The sequence below is a fragment of the Coloeus monedula genome (genome assembly GCF_965178545.1).
Source record: "Coloeus monedula genome assembly, chromosome: 20".
Classification (NCBI taxonomy): Eukaryota; Metazoa; Chordata; class Aves; order Passeriformes; family Corvidae; genus Coloeus; species Coloeus monedula.
Genome location: NC_138800.1, coordinates 6,313,737 through 6,331,326, shown reverse-complemented (window position 1 = coordinate 6,331,326; position 17,590 = coordinate 6,313,737). Strand labels below are relative to the sequence as shown.

General features: G+C 55.6%; 1 protein-coding gene and 1 long non-coding RNA gene across 2 annotated transcripts; one reads left to right on the top strand and one right to left on the bottom strand.

The window, feature by feature from the left end:
• The first annotated feature begins 823 nt into the window (after positions 1 to 823).
• LOC309580743 lies at positions 824 to 3,110 on the top strand. The gene is made up of 3 exons (XR_014227002.1): positions 824 to 951; positions 2,273 to 2,327; positions 2,714 to 3,110. It is a non-coding gene; the product is annotated as an uncharacterized lncRNA (long non-coding RNA).
• Positions 3,111 to 5,665: 2,555 nt separating this feature from the next.
• LOC309580739 (apoptosis-inducing factor 3-like) lies at positions 5,666 to 11,624 on the bottom strand (the record flags this gene model as incomplete). The annotated part of the gene is made up of 17 exons (XM_082294917.1): positions 5,666 to 5,774; positions 6,203 to 6,278; positions 6,680 to 6,778; positions 6,909 to 7,026; positions 7,107 to 7,183; positions 7,619 to 7,682; positions 8,024 to 8,095; positions 8,505 to 8,620; positions 9,194 to 9,324; positions 9,509 to 9,600; positions 9,825 to 9,911; positions 10,303 to 10,415; positions 10,542 to 10,623; positions 10,705 to 10,749; positions 11,190 to 11,299; positions 11,386 to 11,495; positions 11,563 to 11,624. 17 exons carry the CDS (start codon positions 11,622 to 11,624, stop codon positions 5,666 to 5,668), a joined length of 1,563 nt encoding a protein of 520 aa, XP_082151043.1.
• Between the last annotated feature and the right edge of the window lie 5,966 nt (positions 11,625 to 17,590).

Sequence of the window (17,590 nt, the reverse complement as noted above, 5' to 3'; positions counted from 1 at the left end):
ACGAAGGGCAGGAAACGGCCTTAAAGGGGCCCCGCAGCCTCAGACCCCCGTCCCCCGGGGCGGCGGCGGCAGCGCCGGGAGTGCCCGCGGGGCAGCGGGTGAGCGCCGCTGGTCGGGCCGCGCCGGGCCGCCGCTGCCCTGCGCTCTGCCCCTCCGGCGCGTGCGGCCCCTTTAAAGAAGTTGTCCAGTCATCGCGCGGCGCTGCCAAGTCATCGGGGTCAGCCGAGTTCTCGCGGCCACGCCCTCCGCGCCTGCCCATTGGTGCGCGTGGCGAGCGCTCACTTCTGATTGGTCGAGGACTTAGAGCAACTTCTCGGAATCGGAGCTGTGTCACCAGCCCCGGCACAGGGAGGCGCCGCCCGAGGGCGGGCGGGGGCGGCCGGGCCGTGCCCGCGGCAGCGCCGCGCCCCGCCTGGGGCTCGCGGAAGGGTCGAGCCCCTTCGGAATCGCCCTGCCCCCGCCGCCCCTTCACCCGCTTGAAAATGCCAACTCACAGCACGCGGGGCATGCCGGGAGCGCCGCGCCGCACTACAACTCCCGGCACACCCCGAGGCGGGCCGGGCCCGCCCGTTCCCAAGGCAACCGCTGCCCGGCCGGGAGGGAGCTAAGCTCTCCCCGCCGGGGTGGGCGGGGCAGAGTGCTCGCCTCTCCTTCCCATTGGCTGAGCCGCGGGTCGCGCCGGGCCGCCATTGGCGGGAGCGGGCGGCAATCGCGGCGCGGGGGCGGGCGCGGCGCGCGCCGGCAGTGGCGGCCGGCGATTGGTCCGGGGGCGTGGCCGGGAGGCGTGGCCGGGGGCGGCTGCGTCATGACTCCGCCAGCTGATCCGGGACGGAGCCGGCGCGCGGCGGGGGGAGGCGGTGGCACTGCCACCGGCACCGGGCACGACCGCGGCGGCACCGGCGGGGCGGCGGTGCCGGTCCGAGTCCAGCCCAGCCCAGCCCAGCCGCGCAGGTGGGTGCGCCGGTACCGCGCTGGGACGGGCGGTAAGGGTGGCCGAGCCCCGCGCGGCGCCCTCGGTGCTCCGGAGATTGAGGGGCCTCACTGTGCCCCGTTAGGGAAGGTCACCTTTCCCCGGGGCAGGGCAGCCATGGGGGATGCGGCGCGGCGCGTCCCTCGCCGGGCTCCGCGGCGCCGCCTGGGCCGGGCGGCCTCGCCCCCGGTGTCGGTGGGGTGGGGAAGGGCGTTGGGGCCGGGGCCCGTTCGCGGCCCCGGCGCCGGAGAGTCCCGGTGGGGCGGGCGGGGCTGCGGTCGGGGCCTCCCCGCGACGGGCGGTGGCCGCCCCGGGGTGACCTTCACTCCGGGACCGGACTGGACAGACTTTGACCCGCGGCCGCTCCCCGCCGTGGGCACGGAGCGGAGCATCCCGGGCAGCGGAGGGCCGGGAGGGCGGCGGGGTGTCCCGGGGGGGAGTGGAAGGAGCGGCTTTGCCGTGGAGCGGTGTGGGGAGAGCTGCCGCCGTTAGGGGGGAGGGGGGAGTTGCTTTTACCGAGAGGAGAGACAGTGGGGGAGGGGGGGTGACCCGGTTATACCGGGAGGGGGGCACCAGCTGGGGGCACGGCGTTTTTTATTAGCGGGGCGAGCTCCCACCGGGGCCCTTACCAGAGCCGCTGGGGTCTGTCGGTGCTGAGATGGGGTGGGTGGGAACCCTGTTACCGACAGGGACCCCCCCTCGTCGGCCCCCGGTGCTGGCGGGGCCCCCGGTGCTGGCGGGGCCGGCGGCTTCAGCGGCGGGTGCTGATTCACGGGCCGGCGGGGGTGGAGCAGGGCCGGGACCAGCTCGCTGGAATCCGGACCAGATGTACCCGGCACGCCAGGAATGCTCGGCATCCCCGCCGGGCCCCGCCGCCGCCGCTGCGCCCCGGCCACCGGCCCCGCACCGAAAGCCCCGCAGCACCCACCGGGGTCCGGCCTCCCCCGCTGCCCGCCCCGGCCTGGGGCCCGCCGGGGTCCCCAGTGCCTTTGGGGTGACGCTGGTGGGAGGATGCCGTGATGGCCGCCCGGGGGTTTCCCATGTTTCCCGTTGCCATCTGTCCCCCACCGTGCCCGGTTTCCCGGGAGGTTCCCAAAACTCAATCCCCAGCAGCTAAAGCGCTGGGCGGTGTGAAAAAGGGGTTTTTTCCCGCGTCGAGAGGGAAGCAGTGGAGTCCCACACCAGCCCTGGGGTTGGTGTCCTGGCCCTCCAACAAAACGACTCAGAAAAGGGCTGAGCTGCCCGAAATTCCCCCACCGGTGGCTTGGCAGCAGCCGCCTGACAAAGTGTCTTCCCTGTCAGGAAGCGGCTGGCTCCTGTCCAGGTGGGACCCTGCCAGTGCTGATGGATGCCCGAGGTGAGCCCTGGGAATGCCATAACCCCTACCTGCAGCGGCCTCCCTGCCGCGGCCACTGGGCCCTGCTGGAGCAGGTTGCCTTATCTCTTATTTTCCAGCAGAAATGGCCTTGGATTTCCTTGCCTCTCGCTCGTGGTTTAGGGCTGGCTGCAGGTGCTGGAGCTCACGCACCACCTGCTTTGGGAGCGGGGAGGGATGGGGACAGTTGAGGTCGGAGCTGCCTCTGGATTCCCTGCTTTGGGGGGATTTTGGCCCTGGGGAGAGGACAGAGCGATAGATCAGGATTGTTGTCGGGGTGGGGGAAAGGAGCAGCTGTGGCTGCTGTGGGTGACAGCTCAGCTCGGCACAGTTCGATCCTGGCTCTGAAATGTGCGTTCCCTTCCCAGATGCTGCCGTGCCACCCTGCTCCTGGCTAACCAGCACCAGTTCTTCAGTGGCAAGCTTTATGTCCTTCTCCAGTAGCTAAAGCTGCCAGTTGAAGAACTGTTGAATGTAGCCACTCTCTTCTCATCACTTGGACCTTGGATGCCAGCCAGAGCCATGCCCTGAGCAACCCGGATGAGCCATTCTGCAGCGTCCTGAGGATTGGAGAGCTGAGGATGAATCTGACCAGGATGAAGAAAGTCTCCTCGCAGCCTCCAGACAGAGCCTTGGCTGGAGGATTGCCGGGCAGCTGTGCCAGCAGGGCTGTCAAACTCTGTCCCCCTCTCAGTGGGGTGGCACTGAGCTGGGAAGTGACTAGAGGAGACCAAAAGAGGCATTAAACGTTGTTTTGCTCAACTATTCAGTTCTAGGAAGTTTGTTGCCTGTGGGTTGCCTGGACCAGGTGGGAAGATGGTGGGGGCTGCACACCCTGGGTGGGGGCACAGCACCAGAACTGTGCCCCCAACTGATGCCAGTCTGGGACCTGCAGGTGAAGGGTTGATCCTTCAGATGCCTTGGGTTCGTCCCGAGCCAAAGAGGTGAGCCAAGGCTGTGCATAGCCCACAGGTCTGACCTGCTGCTGAGCTCAGGAGCTGGATTAATCCTGCAACATGCCAGGCAGTGGGATGGAGCCTGGGGAGAGGGCTGGCTCCACACCCACGCTGCCCTGCTGCAGGTCGGGCTGGGTGCGGTGGGGCCGGGCTACTGGGACAGGGTGACTCAGGGCCGAGTCACGCACGGCTCCGGACAGCTGTTCCCGGAACTTCTGTCCCTGGGAGGCCAGGCAGCCCTGGCTGCAGTGCCCGGATTCCAGGTATTTTGGAACCCCCTAAGACCCCGAGGTGAACTTTAATGGGCTCCTCCATAGTCCATGCTCTGGCTTGTTGGTGAATAGAAGCAGAAGACTGCCCTGGAAGGAACTTGGAAGCTGCTCTCCAGGGCTGGAGAAGTCCCTGCCTTGCACTGAGTGAGAGGGGAGTTCCACGTGCCCAGCAAGGGCTCTAGGGAGCCTCTGCACCCCAGGCTTTCCCACAGGAGGGCTGGGACCACCAACTCCCAGGCTGTCTTGGTGAATGGGAATCAGGGGAGTGTCCAAGCATTGCTGCTCAGGGCCTGCCAGGAAGAGCACAGCTCATCCCAGCTCCGAGGGCGGGCAGGGAGGAACAGCCCTGTGCTGAAATGTCTGCACAATCTCAATCTGCCTGCCCAGGCTCCAGCTGCCCAAGGCAGGGCTGCTCTCAAACTTTGGCACCCAGCAAAGCACAGAAAGTGGCCTGGTGTCCATTAAGCGGGAGAAGTAGAATAAGTCTGTTGTCCTGGGGTCTTTCCTTCTTACATAAAGCTGCTGTGCTTAGTGTGGGCTTGCTGATGGCTACAAGAAGCTGAGTTTCTTTGGGGTGGTTGTCGCTCAGAAGGAGTGGGACTGCTGAATGCCCTTGGATGAGTTCCTCCAGCTTGAGGCAGAGCCCATCTCTTCCACCACAGCTGCCCTGCTGCAAGTCCAAACAAAACAGCTGGCACCTGCTCAGTGCCCAACACATCCCAGAGGGCATCATCGAGGGGCAGAAAGTCATGGGCAGGGTGCCTGAGGGCAGGGAGGAGCAGCTCCCAGGCCGTGCTCCCCCTCCCATGCAGAACAGATTGATCTGTATGGGAGCTGTGTGCTCCATGTGCCTCACAGGGAACATGTAGATTTGTCACGAAGGAACAACCTGTGCTGCTGAAACCCAGCTCTTTCCTGGGTCAGATGTGGCTCTTTCAGAGGGGAGAGTTGCCCTGAGCAGAAGCACCAAGCCCGTGGGATCAGGAAATCCAAAACATCATAATTCAGGTCAAATTCATGTGTGAGAAGAGGCCAGAGGACAAGTTTGGGTGTTTAACACAAAACCAGTATCTCACCTGCTGAGCAGAGGGCTCAGGCTCTGGCTATCCCGCACTTCATGTGAAACCAGAGGGGGTTTGGGCTGGCTGTGAGTGTCCCTGTGGGAACTTGCCTGGTTCCTGGGACTTACCCTTCCTCCTGCAAAGCCCCATGTGACTGGTGAGTAAGTGCAAAGTTTCCTGTAGAAAGCACAGCCTTGCTCGCTGTTGCCTTGCAAGAATCTAGTAACTCTTTAGCATCTGGCCACCTCCTCCAAGCATCCAGTGCAGACACAGGAAAGGCTGGATCTGGGATTTCTCTGCCAGAGGCTGGCTGCTTGCTGCGGCAGCTAATGCAATATTCAAGACAGCAGTGACACTGCCAGCAGGTGCTGCTGGTTCAGAGGTCGGGTGGCATCCCTCTGTCCTTAGGGGCAGGGTATTCTGTGCAAGTTCCTGCACGCAGCCCACCTCGTTCCCTGCTGGGAGAGCAGCTTGTCTCGGTCACAGCTCCCCTTGGTGGGAAAATGTGTTTTTGCAAAGGAGAAGGTCAGTGTGACCGGTGTGCTAAATGAGAGCTCCCTGCCAACCGGGAAGGAACAGGAGGAGCTGGTGGATCTCTGGCTGGTGCATCTGTGGATGTGTGATGGCTGCTGCCAGCTCAGACCGTCAGCTGAGCCTCAGGTCATGGGCATCCTCCTCTCATCCAGCCCAGAACAGCACCAGCTCTGCTGTGCTTTGCCTGGCACGAGTGGACAGCCAAAGGCTGTCTGCAAACACAAAATGCAGGGGCTGGGTTCAGCTTTGCTGATGGTTTTATTTCTCCAGGGTGGGAGGATGTGGAGCTGTTAACACTTGGTTGTGAGCTCCTCACGAGGGGCACGCACCCAGCTTAGCTTTGTGCCAGCGAGGGGATGTTGCCAATGTCACAGGCCCTGCAAATGAGAGGTAGCTTGGGGATTTGCAGTGACTCCTCTTGGTTTCGTGTCTCTCAGTGGGCTCTGCTGACATGGGGAACAGCACAGAGCCACCCACCAGCTCAGTCAGGATGTCACTTACTCCGCTTCTTCTTTGGAGATTTGTTTCCCCAAGTACAAAACTTCTGCAATCAGAGACACCATGGGGTCGCAGTTCAGGCTGGCAGCTGCAGTCACATGGCCATCCCTGGAAGGGAAAGAGGAAGAATGTGGATCTTCTCAGAGTACAAAGCTCAGCATAGCAGCATCCCTGTGGCACAGTGGCCAGGGAGCAGCTGTATTTCAGAGGGCTCAGGGCAGGGTGGCTGGTGCTGCAGGATGCACAGGGACTCATGGCAGATTGCCTGGCAATGCTGGGAGCTGGGCACTGAGCCTGGGAGCAATGGGGCAGACGGAGAGGAGATGTGTCCCAGGCTCTCTGCCCAGCTGGTGTCATCATTTGGGTTCATGCTCTTCTCCTTCCTTGCCCTGCTTTGGTTTTCTCTGTTTCAGCACCCAGCAGCTGCCTTTAGTGCACAGCCATGGGATGTGGAGCCTCCGTGGGATCTCTGCAGGCTGTAAGAGAGAGGACTGGGCCCTGTTCCCGGGGCACGGACTGGCCATGGATTCACTCACCTGATGTAAAAGATCAGGAATTTCTGTTGCTCCAGGCTGCCCTTCACAACAGTGTCCGTGTATCCCTTCCCACAGCCTATGAGAGAGAACCTGCTCAGGGAGCCCTGGCACAGCAGTTGCCACCCATCGCACCTCGAAGCCAGTGTGGGTGGGGACAGAGGGGACAGGGGCTGGGACAGGACTGGGGAGCAGACATGAAGGCCCTGGACAAGCAGAACTGCCTTTGAGCCTCTCCTGGGTTTGGAGAGGGAAGTTCTTCCTCTGTGACCTCTAAGCCACTGGACATCAGCAAAGAACAAGAGCTCTGGGTGACCTCCAGGCCCAGGGCTCAAACTCACCATGGCAGCCAGTCCAGAGCTTGAGCTGCTTCAGGTGAACTCTGCAACCACACTGTGTTTACAAGCCCCAGACCCAGCTGGGTGGGTGAGCAGATGGGCAGGGAAGAAGTTCTGTTCCCCTCTCTCTACCCCCTCCTACCTGCGTAGCGGATGCTTTTCCCAAGCAACGTGGTCCAGAAGTAAGGAACAGTGCGCAACTCCTTCCCTCTCTTCAGCATGTTTAAAGCAGCACAGTGACCTGGGATGAGCCAACAGAAGGAATATTTTTCTTGCAGGTCCTTAAAAATTGTTCCCTGTGTCTCCTGCTGTCTCTTCTGTCCCATTCCCATCTCCAAGGGAGCTGGGAAGTGACGTGGCTGTGCCCTCACCGTGGGCCTCGGCCACTTGTTGGTGGTGGATGCTGGACCTGTCCCCGTCGAGCAGCGCTACTGGGAAGGTGACCACGTCCCCAGCAGCGAAGACATTCGGGATGTTGGTTTGCATGTGCTGGTGGGACGCAGGGCAATTAGTGCAGTGATGAGAGAGAAGGGATGCTCTGTGACCTGGGATACTCAGCTGGCACTCACCAGATCCACCAGGATGGCACCTTTGTCATCTCTGGCAATGGAGGTGCCCTTTAGAAATGTGGAGTTGGGGGTCGACCCTGTGGGGAGAGGAGCAGGGATGAAAGCTCTGCAGGGATGGGGAGGAAATTTGGCCCCACAGTGCTGGTTCCTGCTTGGAACAGAGCACTTGGAGCAGTGAGCTATGCTTGAGCTGGTGCTGAGCCAGTAAAGGGGCAATAAAACCAGGGCCCAGGACACAGCACGCTCTGGGAACAAAGCAGGGACCTGTGGAGCTCAGCAAGAGCCAAAGGCACAGCAAGAGCATAACCAGCTCCTTTCCTCCTGCCAAGTGTGTGCTCATGGGCTGCTGACTTTTCCAGGTGCTTGGGGCCAAGAGGAAGGGCTGGATGATAACAGAGTGGGAAAGAGACTTCAGGGAATGGTGCCCTGGAAATGAACTGAGATGCCCTGGGCATGCTGGATGTTCTCCCCATTCCCAAAGCTGCCTCCCTCTCCCAGCTGGGGTCTCTTACCTATTCCCACCACTACCACATCTGCAGGGAGATTCTCTCCGTTGGCAAGAACAGCCTCTGCAACCTAGGAAAGGAGGAAGGATCATGAACGAAGGGTTAAAACCTCTGTCCTAATTCCCACAGCCTCCCTGCTGCTTTGCCCTTTGCTGCCTTTTTTCTTCCCCAGGTTCGGATCACCTTGTCCAACTAATGTGTGTTTCTGGGGATGTAAAAGAAAATCACACTGTTGTCCCTGGGATAGGAACACTTACTGGTGCCCTTTGAGCCCAGTGCTGTGTTAAGTGAAAAGGAAGGGAGGGTCTAGACAAGGGAGAGGAAAGCCTGATGTAGGCACTGGGTTATACCTCAACTTGGCCTTTTTTCCCCTAAAATTAGCAGTTCAGGGATCACAAAGGCATGACTGACCTTTCCATCCCTTCCTTTCAGCTCACAGAGTTCTGTTTTCATGCAGAACTTCACCCCTTTATTTTGCAGCATCTGAAAAGGACTGGTTTGAGTATTCATTAGGAAATTCCAGGCTATAAAAACAGCTGTACCCAGCCAAAACCCAGGCAGGCAGCTCTGCTGCTGCTCCAGGCTGCAGGGAGGTTCCATTTGTGTCCTTGGCTGGTGCAGGCAGCCTGGGAGCCTGGCTTTTCTCTGCAGTCCTGGTCAGGACTGGTGTATGAGGTGGGTTTGGGATGAAGAATGTGATGTGTGGGGAGGGGAAGATTGGGACCAGCCATGTGTGCAGAGCTCGTGGGTGAGCTGTGGGTGAGGACAGAGGCTGGGCACGCAGAGTTATGACTCAGCACAGAGGCGAGGTTTCCTGGGCTGATGTGGATTCCTGGGCTGCTTGGATACCATGTGTTCTCCATCCTAGAAATCAGCCCCAGGTTTTCCTAACCTTCATGGCGACACCTCCAACCTGAGGACCCAGGGTGTGCTGGAAAGGGAACTCCTCTCTTTCCACCACTGAGATGGTTCCAGCCTTGTCTGAGAGGAAGGCAGCCACCTCCATTCCTGCAAGGAAGAGGCATGCCCAAAGTAAGCCTGCTGCAAGCATGAACCTGCACCCTTGGAAACCTTCTCCTCTTCCAGGAGAACAAATCTGATGTGCTGCCAGTGCTGAACTGCTTTGCTGTGCATTTCTGGGCTGAGGTATTTAGCTCCCCCCATGCTTTGTTCTTGTGCACACAGACCTGGATATCAGGAAATGCAAAGAATAGCTTCTGGTTATGTACAAAATAGCTCCTGGTTATGTACAGAATAGCTTCTGGGCCTTAGCCCCTTGCTTTCCCAGTGTTTCTGGGGAATCCAGCTCCTCTGGAGGACAGTGACCTTTTCATAAGGCACATTTCCCTCTGTCCATGTGCAGCAATTGTTTACAGCTCTCAAAGTTTCTGGCTATCAGAGGAAAGAATGAGTGTGTGCTGTGTAACAAGCACCCCCAGCAGCTACAGGGCTCCAGGGAGGATCCCAGCCGGGTAGAAAAGGAACATCCCTTCCCTGAGGGCCTCTGGTTAATGTGCACACGAAACAGAAGGGGGTTTGAGGGCTCTCACTGATGGTTTGACACCCACTCCAGCCTGGTACCTATGAATGAAGCTCCTACAATCACCAGATTCTTTCCAGTTGCCAGCTCCAAGATCTTGCTGGACTCTTCTGGGGTTTGGAGCATGCACACGTTCTGCAAGTCTGCACCTGGGACTTTGAGGAAACCAGAGCTGAAAGAGAGAGAATCCAGATGCATTTCATGATATAAATTAAACAGAAAGAGTAAGAAAGGAGCACAAACCCACAGCTGCATCATTCCACTCTGCCCTTTTATCTCATTTCCTACCTCCACCTCCACCTCCCAGTGTTGTCCTGCCTAAAATCCTGTGTGTGGCAAACACCTTGTGCACTCACTGGCTGCCTGTTGCAATGAGCAGCTGGTGGTACTTCTGAGAGGACCCATCCATGAAGTGAACGTTCTGCTTCTGGAAATCCACTGACACTGCCTGCAGGAGAGAGGGGGCACAGAGCAGACAGGTACCTGTGATCCACTCTCTGTCCTGCCTGTGCCTGTGTGCCCTGTTTCTGGACACTCAGGTGAGATGAGGGATGCTGGGGTCCTCTCTCCCACTTCCACAGGTCCATCCATGGATACACAGATCAGTGTTACACCCTCCCCATGGCAGGAACAGGATCACCCACTGAGGACTGAGCTCAGCTGCACTGGTACCTCTTTCTCTGTCCAGAACTCTATGCCCTGGGCCTGGAGGAATTCAGGTTTCCTCAGGTAAACATCCTCGGCTTTCAAGTTCATTTCCTGGAAACACAACAAAAGCATGAAATGAAGCACTTCTTACAGGCAGCAATTGTCCTGGAGTGTTCACTGGGGAGTCAGTTTGCAAAAGAGGTGAATTTTGCATTAGTGAATCACAGCTCCCCACACTGCCCCAACACCTTGTCCCCACCCTCAGAAAAACCATCAAACTTTAGTGGGAAGAACTCAATAAAAGGAGATAAAAACATCAGCTTATGTTGACTCTGATCAAAGACTTTCCAGGAGGAAGAAGATGTTTCCCTGAAAATAACACCCCTGATCCTCTTGGATGCCTCAGCACTCCTGCTTTGCTCACTCCAGTGCTCCTGGCCCCGAGTGTGGCCCATGTCACACGTGGTGCCCGGGCACAGTCCTGCCCTCATCACACACGAACCTTGCTCAGTTTGGACTTGTCATAGGGAACATGTTTCTCTTTGGTGGCCATGATGATCCTGCCAGTGAATCCCTCCTGGCGAAGAGTCTCTGCACACACCAGGGCAGCCACACCTACAAGAGATGCTCATCTCAGCCCTCTGACACATCTCTGTGGAGGAGGAGGAGCAGGTCAGTCCTCCCTGGAGAGGAGAGTGGCAGCTCCCAGCGTGTGTGGAGAGGGAAGATCCCTTCACTGACCTCCCCCCAGCAGCAGCATCGTGTTCTTGTTGAGGAGGCACCTCCTGCTTGCATCCTTCACCCTCAGGCTGCTTTCAAGGTCCTGCAACAAAGTGCAAAATGCCGAAGTCACACACAGCCTGAGGTGCTGCCTGTGCTCAGTGACAGCAGGTAAGGCCAGTACCTTCTTTTTTGCTGTAATAAACACCTTTCCATCTTCCACTGTTACCTGAAGGAGGGAAAGGAGAGGTTTTATAAGTGCTGCATCCATGAGGTTGTGGTAGGAGCTCTCCTGGGAGATCCTGGTCCAGTGTGCCATCTGTCTCTGACTCTGATCTTGGATGTCACATGATGCTGAGGAGCTCATGAGCTTTTCTTCTCATCCCAAGAGCACTCAGGAAGAGCTGTAAATCCTCTTTTTCATTCCAAAAGCATTTGTGCTGACTCTGAGGGATACCAGGATCTACAGCATCACCTTTCATTGAAAGGAGCTTTAGGGCTGGGAGTTACACAATCCCAAGAAACCATCCCAAGGATCATCCCTTGTGTTGAAGCTCTGTGGGACAGAGCTGTGGTCAGGGCAGGGGGCTTTCAGTTGGTGTCAGGGACATGGAGCTTGTGAGAGAGAATGAATGTGAGAGGCACCCAGATGAGAGGACAAGAAGTCACCTTAAAGCAGGAGATACAGTCCAGAGCAGGGTATTCCTCGATGTCTCCAGTCCTGATGTTAAAGCAGGCCCCATGCCAGGGGCAGCGCAGCCTCTCCCCTCTCAAAACCCCTGCAAGAGAACCCCCACCCCCAGCTGGGCAGTGAGAACCAACCTCCCCAATGTGTTCTTTTCCCCCTGCCCTGAGCTGGGGTTACCTTTGCTCAGCGGGGCACCATAGTGGGGACATTTGCTGCCCAGAGCACGGAAGTCCTTCCTGTTCCTCACCAGCAGCACTGGGTAGCCAGCCACCATCACCTCCAGGAGCCTGGGGCAGAGGTGCAGAGGTGGGCACAGAACCATCTAAATCCCCACCACTGCCCCCAGGTACTCACTGTCCATCCCCAACGTCGTCCTCCCTGCAGACCTCGGCGGTGACGGTGTCATCACCGTCCATGCCGGTGGCTGCTGGGAGCTGGTCGATGTCAGGCACTCAAGGGGTCCCAAATTTCTGATACAGCAGCAAAATGACCTTCAACTGGTGGAAAACACCCATTTGAATTTTGTGTCTGAACCCAACACCCGTTCCTCTGCCCTTTTCTCCTCTGAATTAACCAACTTCTTGTTTTCAGCCCCGAATCCCATTAAACTCAACTGCAGAGCAGATGTGATTAATGGCTCTTGTAAACAAATACAATTATTTATGGGGAGGTGCTGCTGCCATATCCCATGTCTCCCTCAAATTGGGTCTAAAGAGATGCTTCAGCCTCTCCAAAGCCTCTCCAATGTTTGTGCAGAGATGTTACTCATGGTAATTGCTGTGAAAGCACTAATTCCTGCCCAAAATGCCTCCTGGGCTAGAAAACAGTCAAACCTCTTGGTCCTTAATACTGTCCCTGCCTTAGCAGTCATTGAGAGGCTGATTAGGAATCTCCCTCTCTATTTTGGAGAGAAAAAAGCAAGAAATGGAGCAGAGGAAGGTCATTCAAGGCAGGTTTCAGCGCAGGGTGGTGACTTGCTCCTGCAAATCCCCACTGCACTGCTGCCCTGATCCCAGGTTCTTTAAAAGAAGCATCAGTGGGTACTCACCTGGTCCTGCCAGGGGGGTTCAGGCACCCATCCCCCAGGTCAGAGAGCCACCACTGCTTCTGTCTGCGACTTTCTCCTCTGAGGTGACACCCTGGTGTCTCACCACAGATGTTCTGCCCACTGCCAGCCCACGGCTGGTGATGCTCTCCCCGAGTTGCACAACATGCCCATCCATCAGGAGACGTGGCTCCTGGAAGCAGCTGCCTGTCAGGGAGTTTTATCTGATTTCTGCAACTGGCCTGGGCCTAATTAAGGGTATTTTGCTGGGGTTTAGAGTTGCAAAAGAATTGAGGGCACATAGGAATTATGGCACAGGTGTGGTGTAAAGATGGGGTGTGTCGTGGGCACTGCGACCAGAAACTCGAGGGGATGCAGTGATATCCCACGGTCCCTTCCCACTGCCCCTTTTCCTGATGGAAAGCATTCCAGCTCAACACAACGCATTTTTGCAGCACTTTGGAATGTTATTGCTACTTTTTACATATTTCAACAACGTTTAAAATTCTTTAATTTGATCTTTGGGTAGGATTTTTCTCTGTTGATTTTAAGGAGCATGAAGTGTTCAGCAGCTCTGCACGTGCCTTAAATCCCAGCTCTGCTCCTGGTTCAGTCACTGATGTCCAGGCACACGATCCCATCATCCCTTGGCCCGTGAAGGATGGCATGGAGCAGGAGGGTGCTGCTTGCTGTGCTATTTTTACAACGAAGTGGGAGTTGCAAAAAACCGGGAGTAACACCTACACTGTTTGTGTCTCCTCTTGTTCTTATCTCTATTTCACAGTCAATATGTTTCACAACTTAAAATATGCCTCAAAAATTAAGGGGGGAAAAAGTTACTAACAGCGTGCTTCCATCATCTCCCTTGCAGAACAGGAGATCCGCAGGGATCAGCTCCCTGCCAGCAGCACCTTCCCAAATCCAGCAGCAGGGGGGATAAAAATCCTTTAGTGGGTATGACCCGGAGAAGAAGGCACGTGCAGGATGCTGGATAAGTGCAGGCAGGATTATTTGGGAAGCAGTTCAATTCATGGAACCCTGTAAGCCGTGAGCACCCCTTCCTCCAGAGCAGGATACCGGGACACTGCCGTGTCCGGATAATCCCAGCCCACGGGCTCTGCACACCCACGATGGGCACAGGAATGAGGAATTTTCTCACAGCACCAATGAGCAGCTTCTGGGCTCTGCCCTCCTGGCCAGGAGCCTGAATGTGAAGCAATTTGGCTGCCAAATGTCCGTATTTAAATTCTCTGTAATTATTCCCCAGAAGCACGTTCCCACGTGGAGGAGCAGCAGCCCTCGCGGAGCGTTCTCTGACTCAGCAGAAATCGCTGGAAAAACCTTTGCTCACAGATGGAAATCTGCAGCGAACAGGCAAAGGGGCAGGTACAGAGGCGTGCAGCTTTGGGATGAGGCAGGTGGAGCTTGATCCTGTGCAGGGACATTTGCACTGCAGGGCTGAGCAGCAGATCTGGCTGCTGGATGCCAATGGATGCTGCTGGATGCAGCCGAGCACCCAGGAAAGGCTTTTGTAAAGTGCAAAGGAAAAGGGCAAAACAAAATGCCTGACAGATGCAAGGATGATAGAAAGGATATAGAAAAGGTGATTGACAAAGGATAGAAAGCGGAAAAGGGCATTGGATGCCCTTCAGAGAGAAGGTTGGGTTGGCTGCAGGGATGTTGGTGTGTGTCAGGAACACACAATATGCCCTCGAGGGACTGGGATGGGATTGGAGGCAGATTTTCAGGAAGATGCTCTGTAAACATCTTTTGGCCCTTTTTAGGTAAACCAGAGGTGGTTACTCAGAGGGTTTTAGAGTTCATTCACTGGTTCATTACTTTGCTTGTAGCACAAGTCAGGATTAAACACAGGAAGGAAGAGAGGAAAAGGAAGTGGTGCCCTCAACCACAAACAGAGCCCAGGTGGGCATCAGATATCTGTGAGCTGATCTGCCACCCACGTTGGTGCTGAGTCACACGAGCTGCTGAGCTGACCTTGGATTTTATTTTAGATACCTTCACTTCTGCTGTGTCTCCTTGGTGTTGCTGGCCCTCCAGAAAACTCAGGTTTAGAGGCAAGGATTTAAGGGGTGTAACTTTCCTCCCTTCAAGTTCCCACCACCATCAGCTGGTGTAGCACATTTTTTCATGCCATGGCTGTGTGGATGCATCTTTTTTCCCACCTTTTTCCCAGCTCACCCAGCTCAGGGCCCTTCTCTGCCCTACCAGACCCGCTGATTTTAACAAGCAGCACCCACAGAGTCAAATCATAGGAAAGCAGCTCAGTGGCAGGAAGAGGAAGCGAGGTGAAACCTGCAGCGGAGCTGAAGTGATTAATGGGGCACTGCTCTCAGAACAGCTTGGTTTGTGATATTAATAACAAGAGAATTCAGGAGGGAACCTAACCAGTTCCAAGCTGCGGAGCCAACAGCAGCAGGAGATGCAGCGGGGAAGCTCCTGTGCTTGTATTTGTAAAATAGGAGGAACTGAGTGGGCTCAGAGGGTGTGATGCTGAACTGGGTGTAGGAGCTGGGATGTGCTTCCACCTTGGAGGACTCATTCTTAACCTGTCTGAAATGCAAAAAAACCCCATGTAGTCATAAATGCATCATCAGGTAATCATAAAGCACATGCATATTCATCAAAAATTACTTAAACTTGAGATTGGTGAATTAAACACAGAAAAAAATGTTTATCCCACAAGGGAAGAAGACAAGGAAAAGGAAATATTTAGTGGGATGGATTTGCTTACAGGGTAAGAATAATTACATGTGGTGTTTCATATTTTCTTCCTAAGCATTCGTGTCTGGTGATGGTGAGAGATGGGACACACGCCTGGCAGACACCTGGCACCACTTCTCCACGGTGAACATTGCAAAAGGAAAGAAGGAACCTGAAACCTCGCTAATAACAGCACATAAACTGTTCAGAAAGTTGAAATATTTGGGGCATGGCAGCTGCTGGAAGCAGAGAACTGTAGGGAACTGCCCGTGCTGCTGTGCTCAGAGGGGATTTGCCAGTCAGTGTGTTCTCAATGGAATTTTGCTAATCCCATGGCATACCTGTGCAGCTGGAGTGAGGAGAGAGCACATCCTTCGTGCCACCGGTTCATGACAGCTGCTCCAGCCCAAGCCCTTGAGAAACAGCTGAGCCTGCAGCATCCTTAGGGACACTGCTGTCAACACAGGTTTCTCCAACAAGTCCCTTGTGCCAAGTCCTGAGGAAAAGAAAAATATCCTTCCAGTCCTGGGAAAAAGGAGGAAGGCCAAAAGAAGAGTATCCAGACCAACCTGCCCTGGGGTCATTTATCATGTGGGCAAAGCAGACTCCACCTGGGTGGTTTGGGAACATCCCCACATGCCAGGCTGCAGAAGGCAGCTGCTGTGCCCAGTCTGCAACTGGCATCTGGCACCAGAACATCCTGATTCTGTAAAGCTCCCAGGAGATATTGTATTGCGGGAATGATCTCAGGAAGGATGAGCAGCCTGGGCAGCAGAACACCTGCAGGGCTGGTGAAAACAGTGGGAGGTGGGAGGGAAAGCCTTCCCTCAGGACAGGGAGCTTGCAGACCTGGCCAGGGTGAATGGACAGGCTGAGGTGCAAGCGCAGATGATTTCCTCTGCCAGATGAGTTCAGGTCCTGAGGTCAGCGGTGAAGTGCTGCACATTTTGGCATTTCTTGCATTAAATCCTGGAGCTGCTCACTACACTCACAGAGACTGAAATCCCTTTCTCCCATGTCCACAGCAAGTTCTACCTGGAGAATATCCAGCTTCCACATCAGGAAAATGTTCCTGGCTGGAAGGGGTAGATGCTCAAGTCTGAATTGATTTCAGCTCTCTCCACAGCTGCCTCTGCAATGCCTGGGCATGCTTTGCCATGCAGAACCTGCGTTTTGCACAGTAGATCCTTTCATAAGTGTGGAGTTCCAGACTTCCTGAATGGAGATGTGGATATACAAAGCATTCCTACATATCTAACTTCTTATGGCCTAAGCAGACAAAGTGGTGACACAGTTTAGAGAGGGATGGAGACAACAGCTAATTAAAGTTTGGAAGCCAAGCTGCTTGATTTGTTTTGAGCTCTTGGACTCCTCAGATTACTTCAGGTGTGAGCCAGGTCTGGCATTAGGTGAGCAGATGGGTTTTATGACTCCCTGGATGCGGACAGGCAGATTAAGGGAGGGAGGCTTTCCAAAAACAGGAGCATAACTTGTGCCTGGCTCCCACATTTGTTGGCTCCGGTGAGTCCTCTGTGGCATTTGGGAGCAGAGTGGGCTCCTCATTAAAGAAGGGATGGTGGAACTGCAAAAAGCACACCCAAACCCCCATCCATGAGTAGTGGGGAGCATCTAGGGGCGACAGAGTTCAACTGGCAGAATTCTTATGGTGGATTACCACTAAACCGTCAGCTTTTTTTTTTTGTGGAAAACGGCTTCATCTCTCAGATGTGCTGCAGAGAAACTCCAGCCTGGGAAAGGGAGACAAAAACGACTGTCCAGCTATTGAATAAAATTCCGTACCCTCGATTTACACCCCGAGTGCTGCTGGAAAGCCCCCGCTATGGGATTAGCTGTGGTGCCCGTGGTATTATGAGATGGACCTGGGCACGTCCTTGCCGGTATCTGCAAGGAGTCCCCAGCCCTGCTGGGAGCAGGCACCGGCAGCCACCCGGCACCAGGCTGAGCTGCCTCCCCGCAGAAAACGAGGTCGTTTGGGGACAGCCGGAAAACTTCTGGAAATTTGGGTGAAAAAGGCAGTATCTCCAAATAGGTGGGAATGAGGAATCCCATCGGATCGGGCTCCCCGTTCTCCAGCGGGCGTGCAGGGACCTCTTGTGGCAGCTGCGCCCGGGAGCTCCCGTCCCTGCTCTTGCGTTCGGGTTCTTTTGGGACAAGCCTGGCTCCCGAGCCTGTGGCGTGTGGTTGAATATTTGGCCTGATCTGCTGTCAAGGGACTTGTTTGTAACTGGGCTTGGAAGTCTCCAGTTCCAAAACCGCCCCCGGTTAATGCCATTGCTGCAGAGGAAGGAAGACAAGGAGAAAAGGCTGGAATCGGGGTTGTAAGAAACTACAGCTCAATGGAAGTCCTGGTAAAGTTAAGTAAAATCTGGGCTAAAATGAACAAAAAAGTAGTTTATATGTAACTGTTGGTAGTGCTCTAGCAATGGGATCAAAGTCCTTGAATCAGAGGCTAAATTAATCACGGCTTAAATTCCTCCCATGAAGAAGTGGTAGGTAAAAGCTCTCCAGTCTCCAGAAATATTTTAACTGTTCCTGTCCCCGAGCCTGGCTGAATGTTCATCTTTAGGGTAAACACACCACAAATAGAGGAGCCCC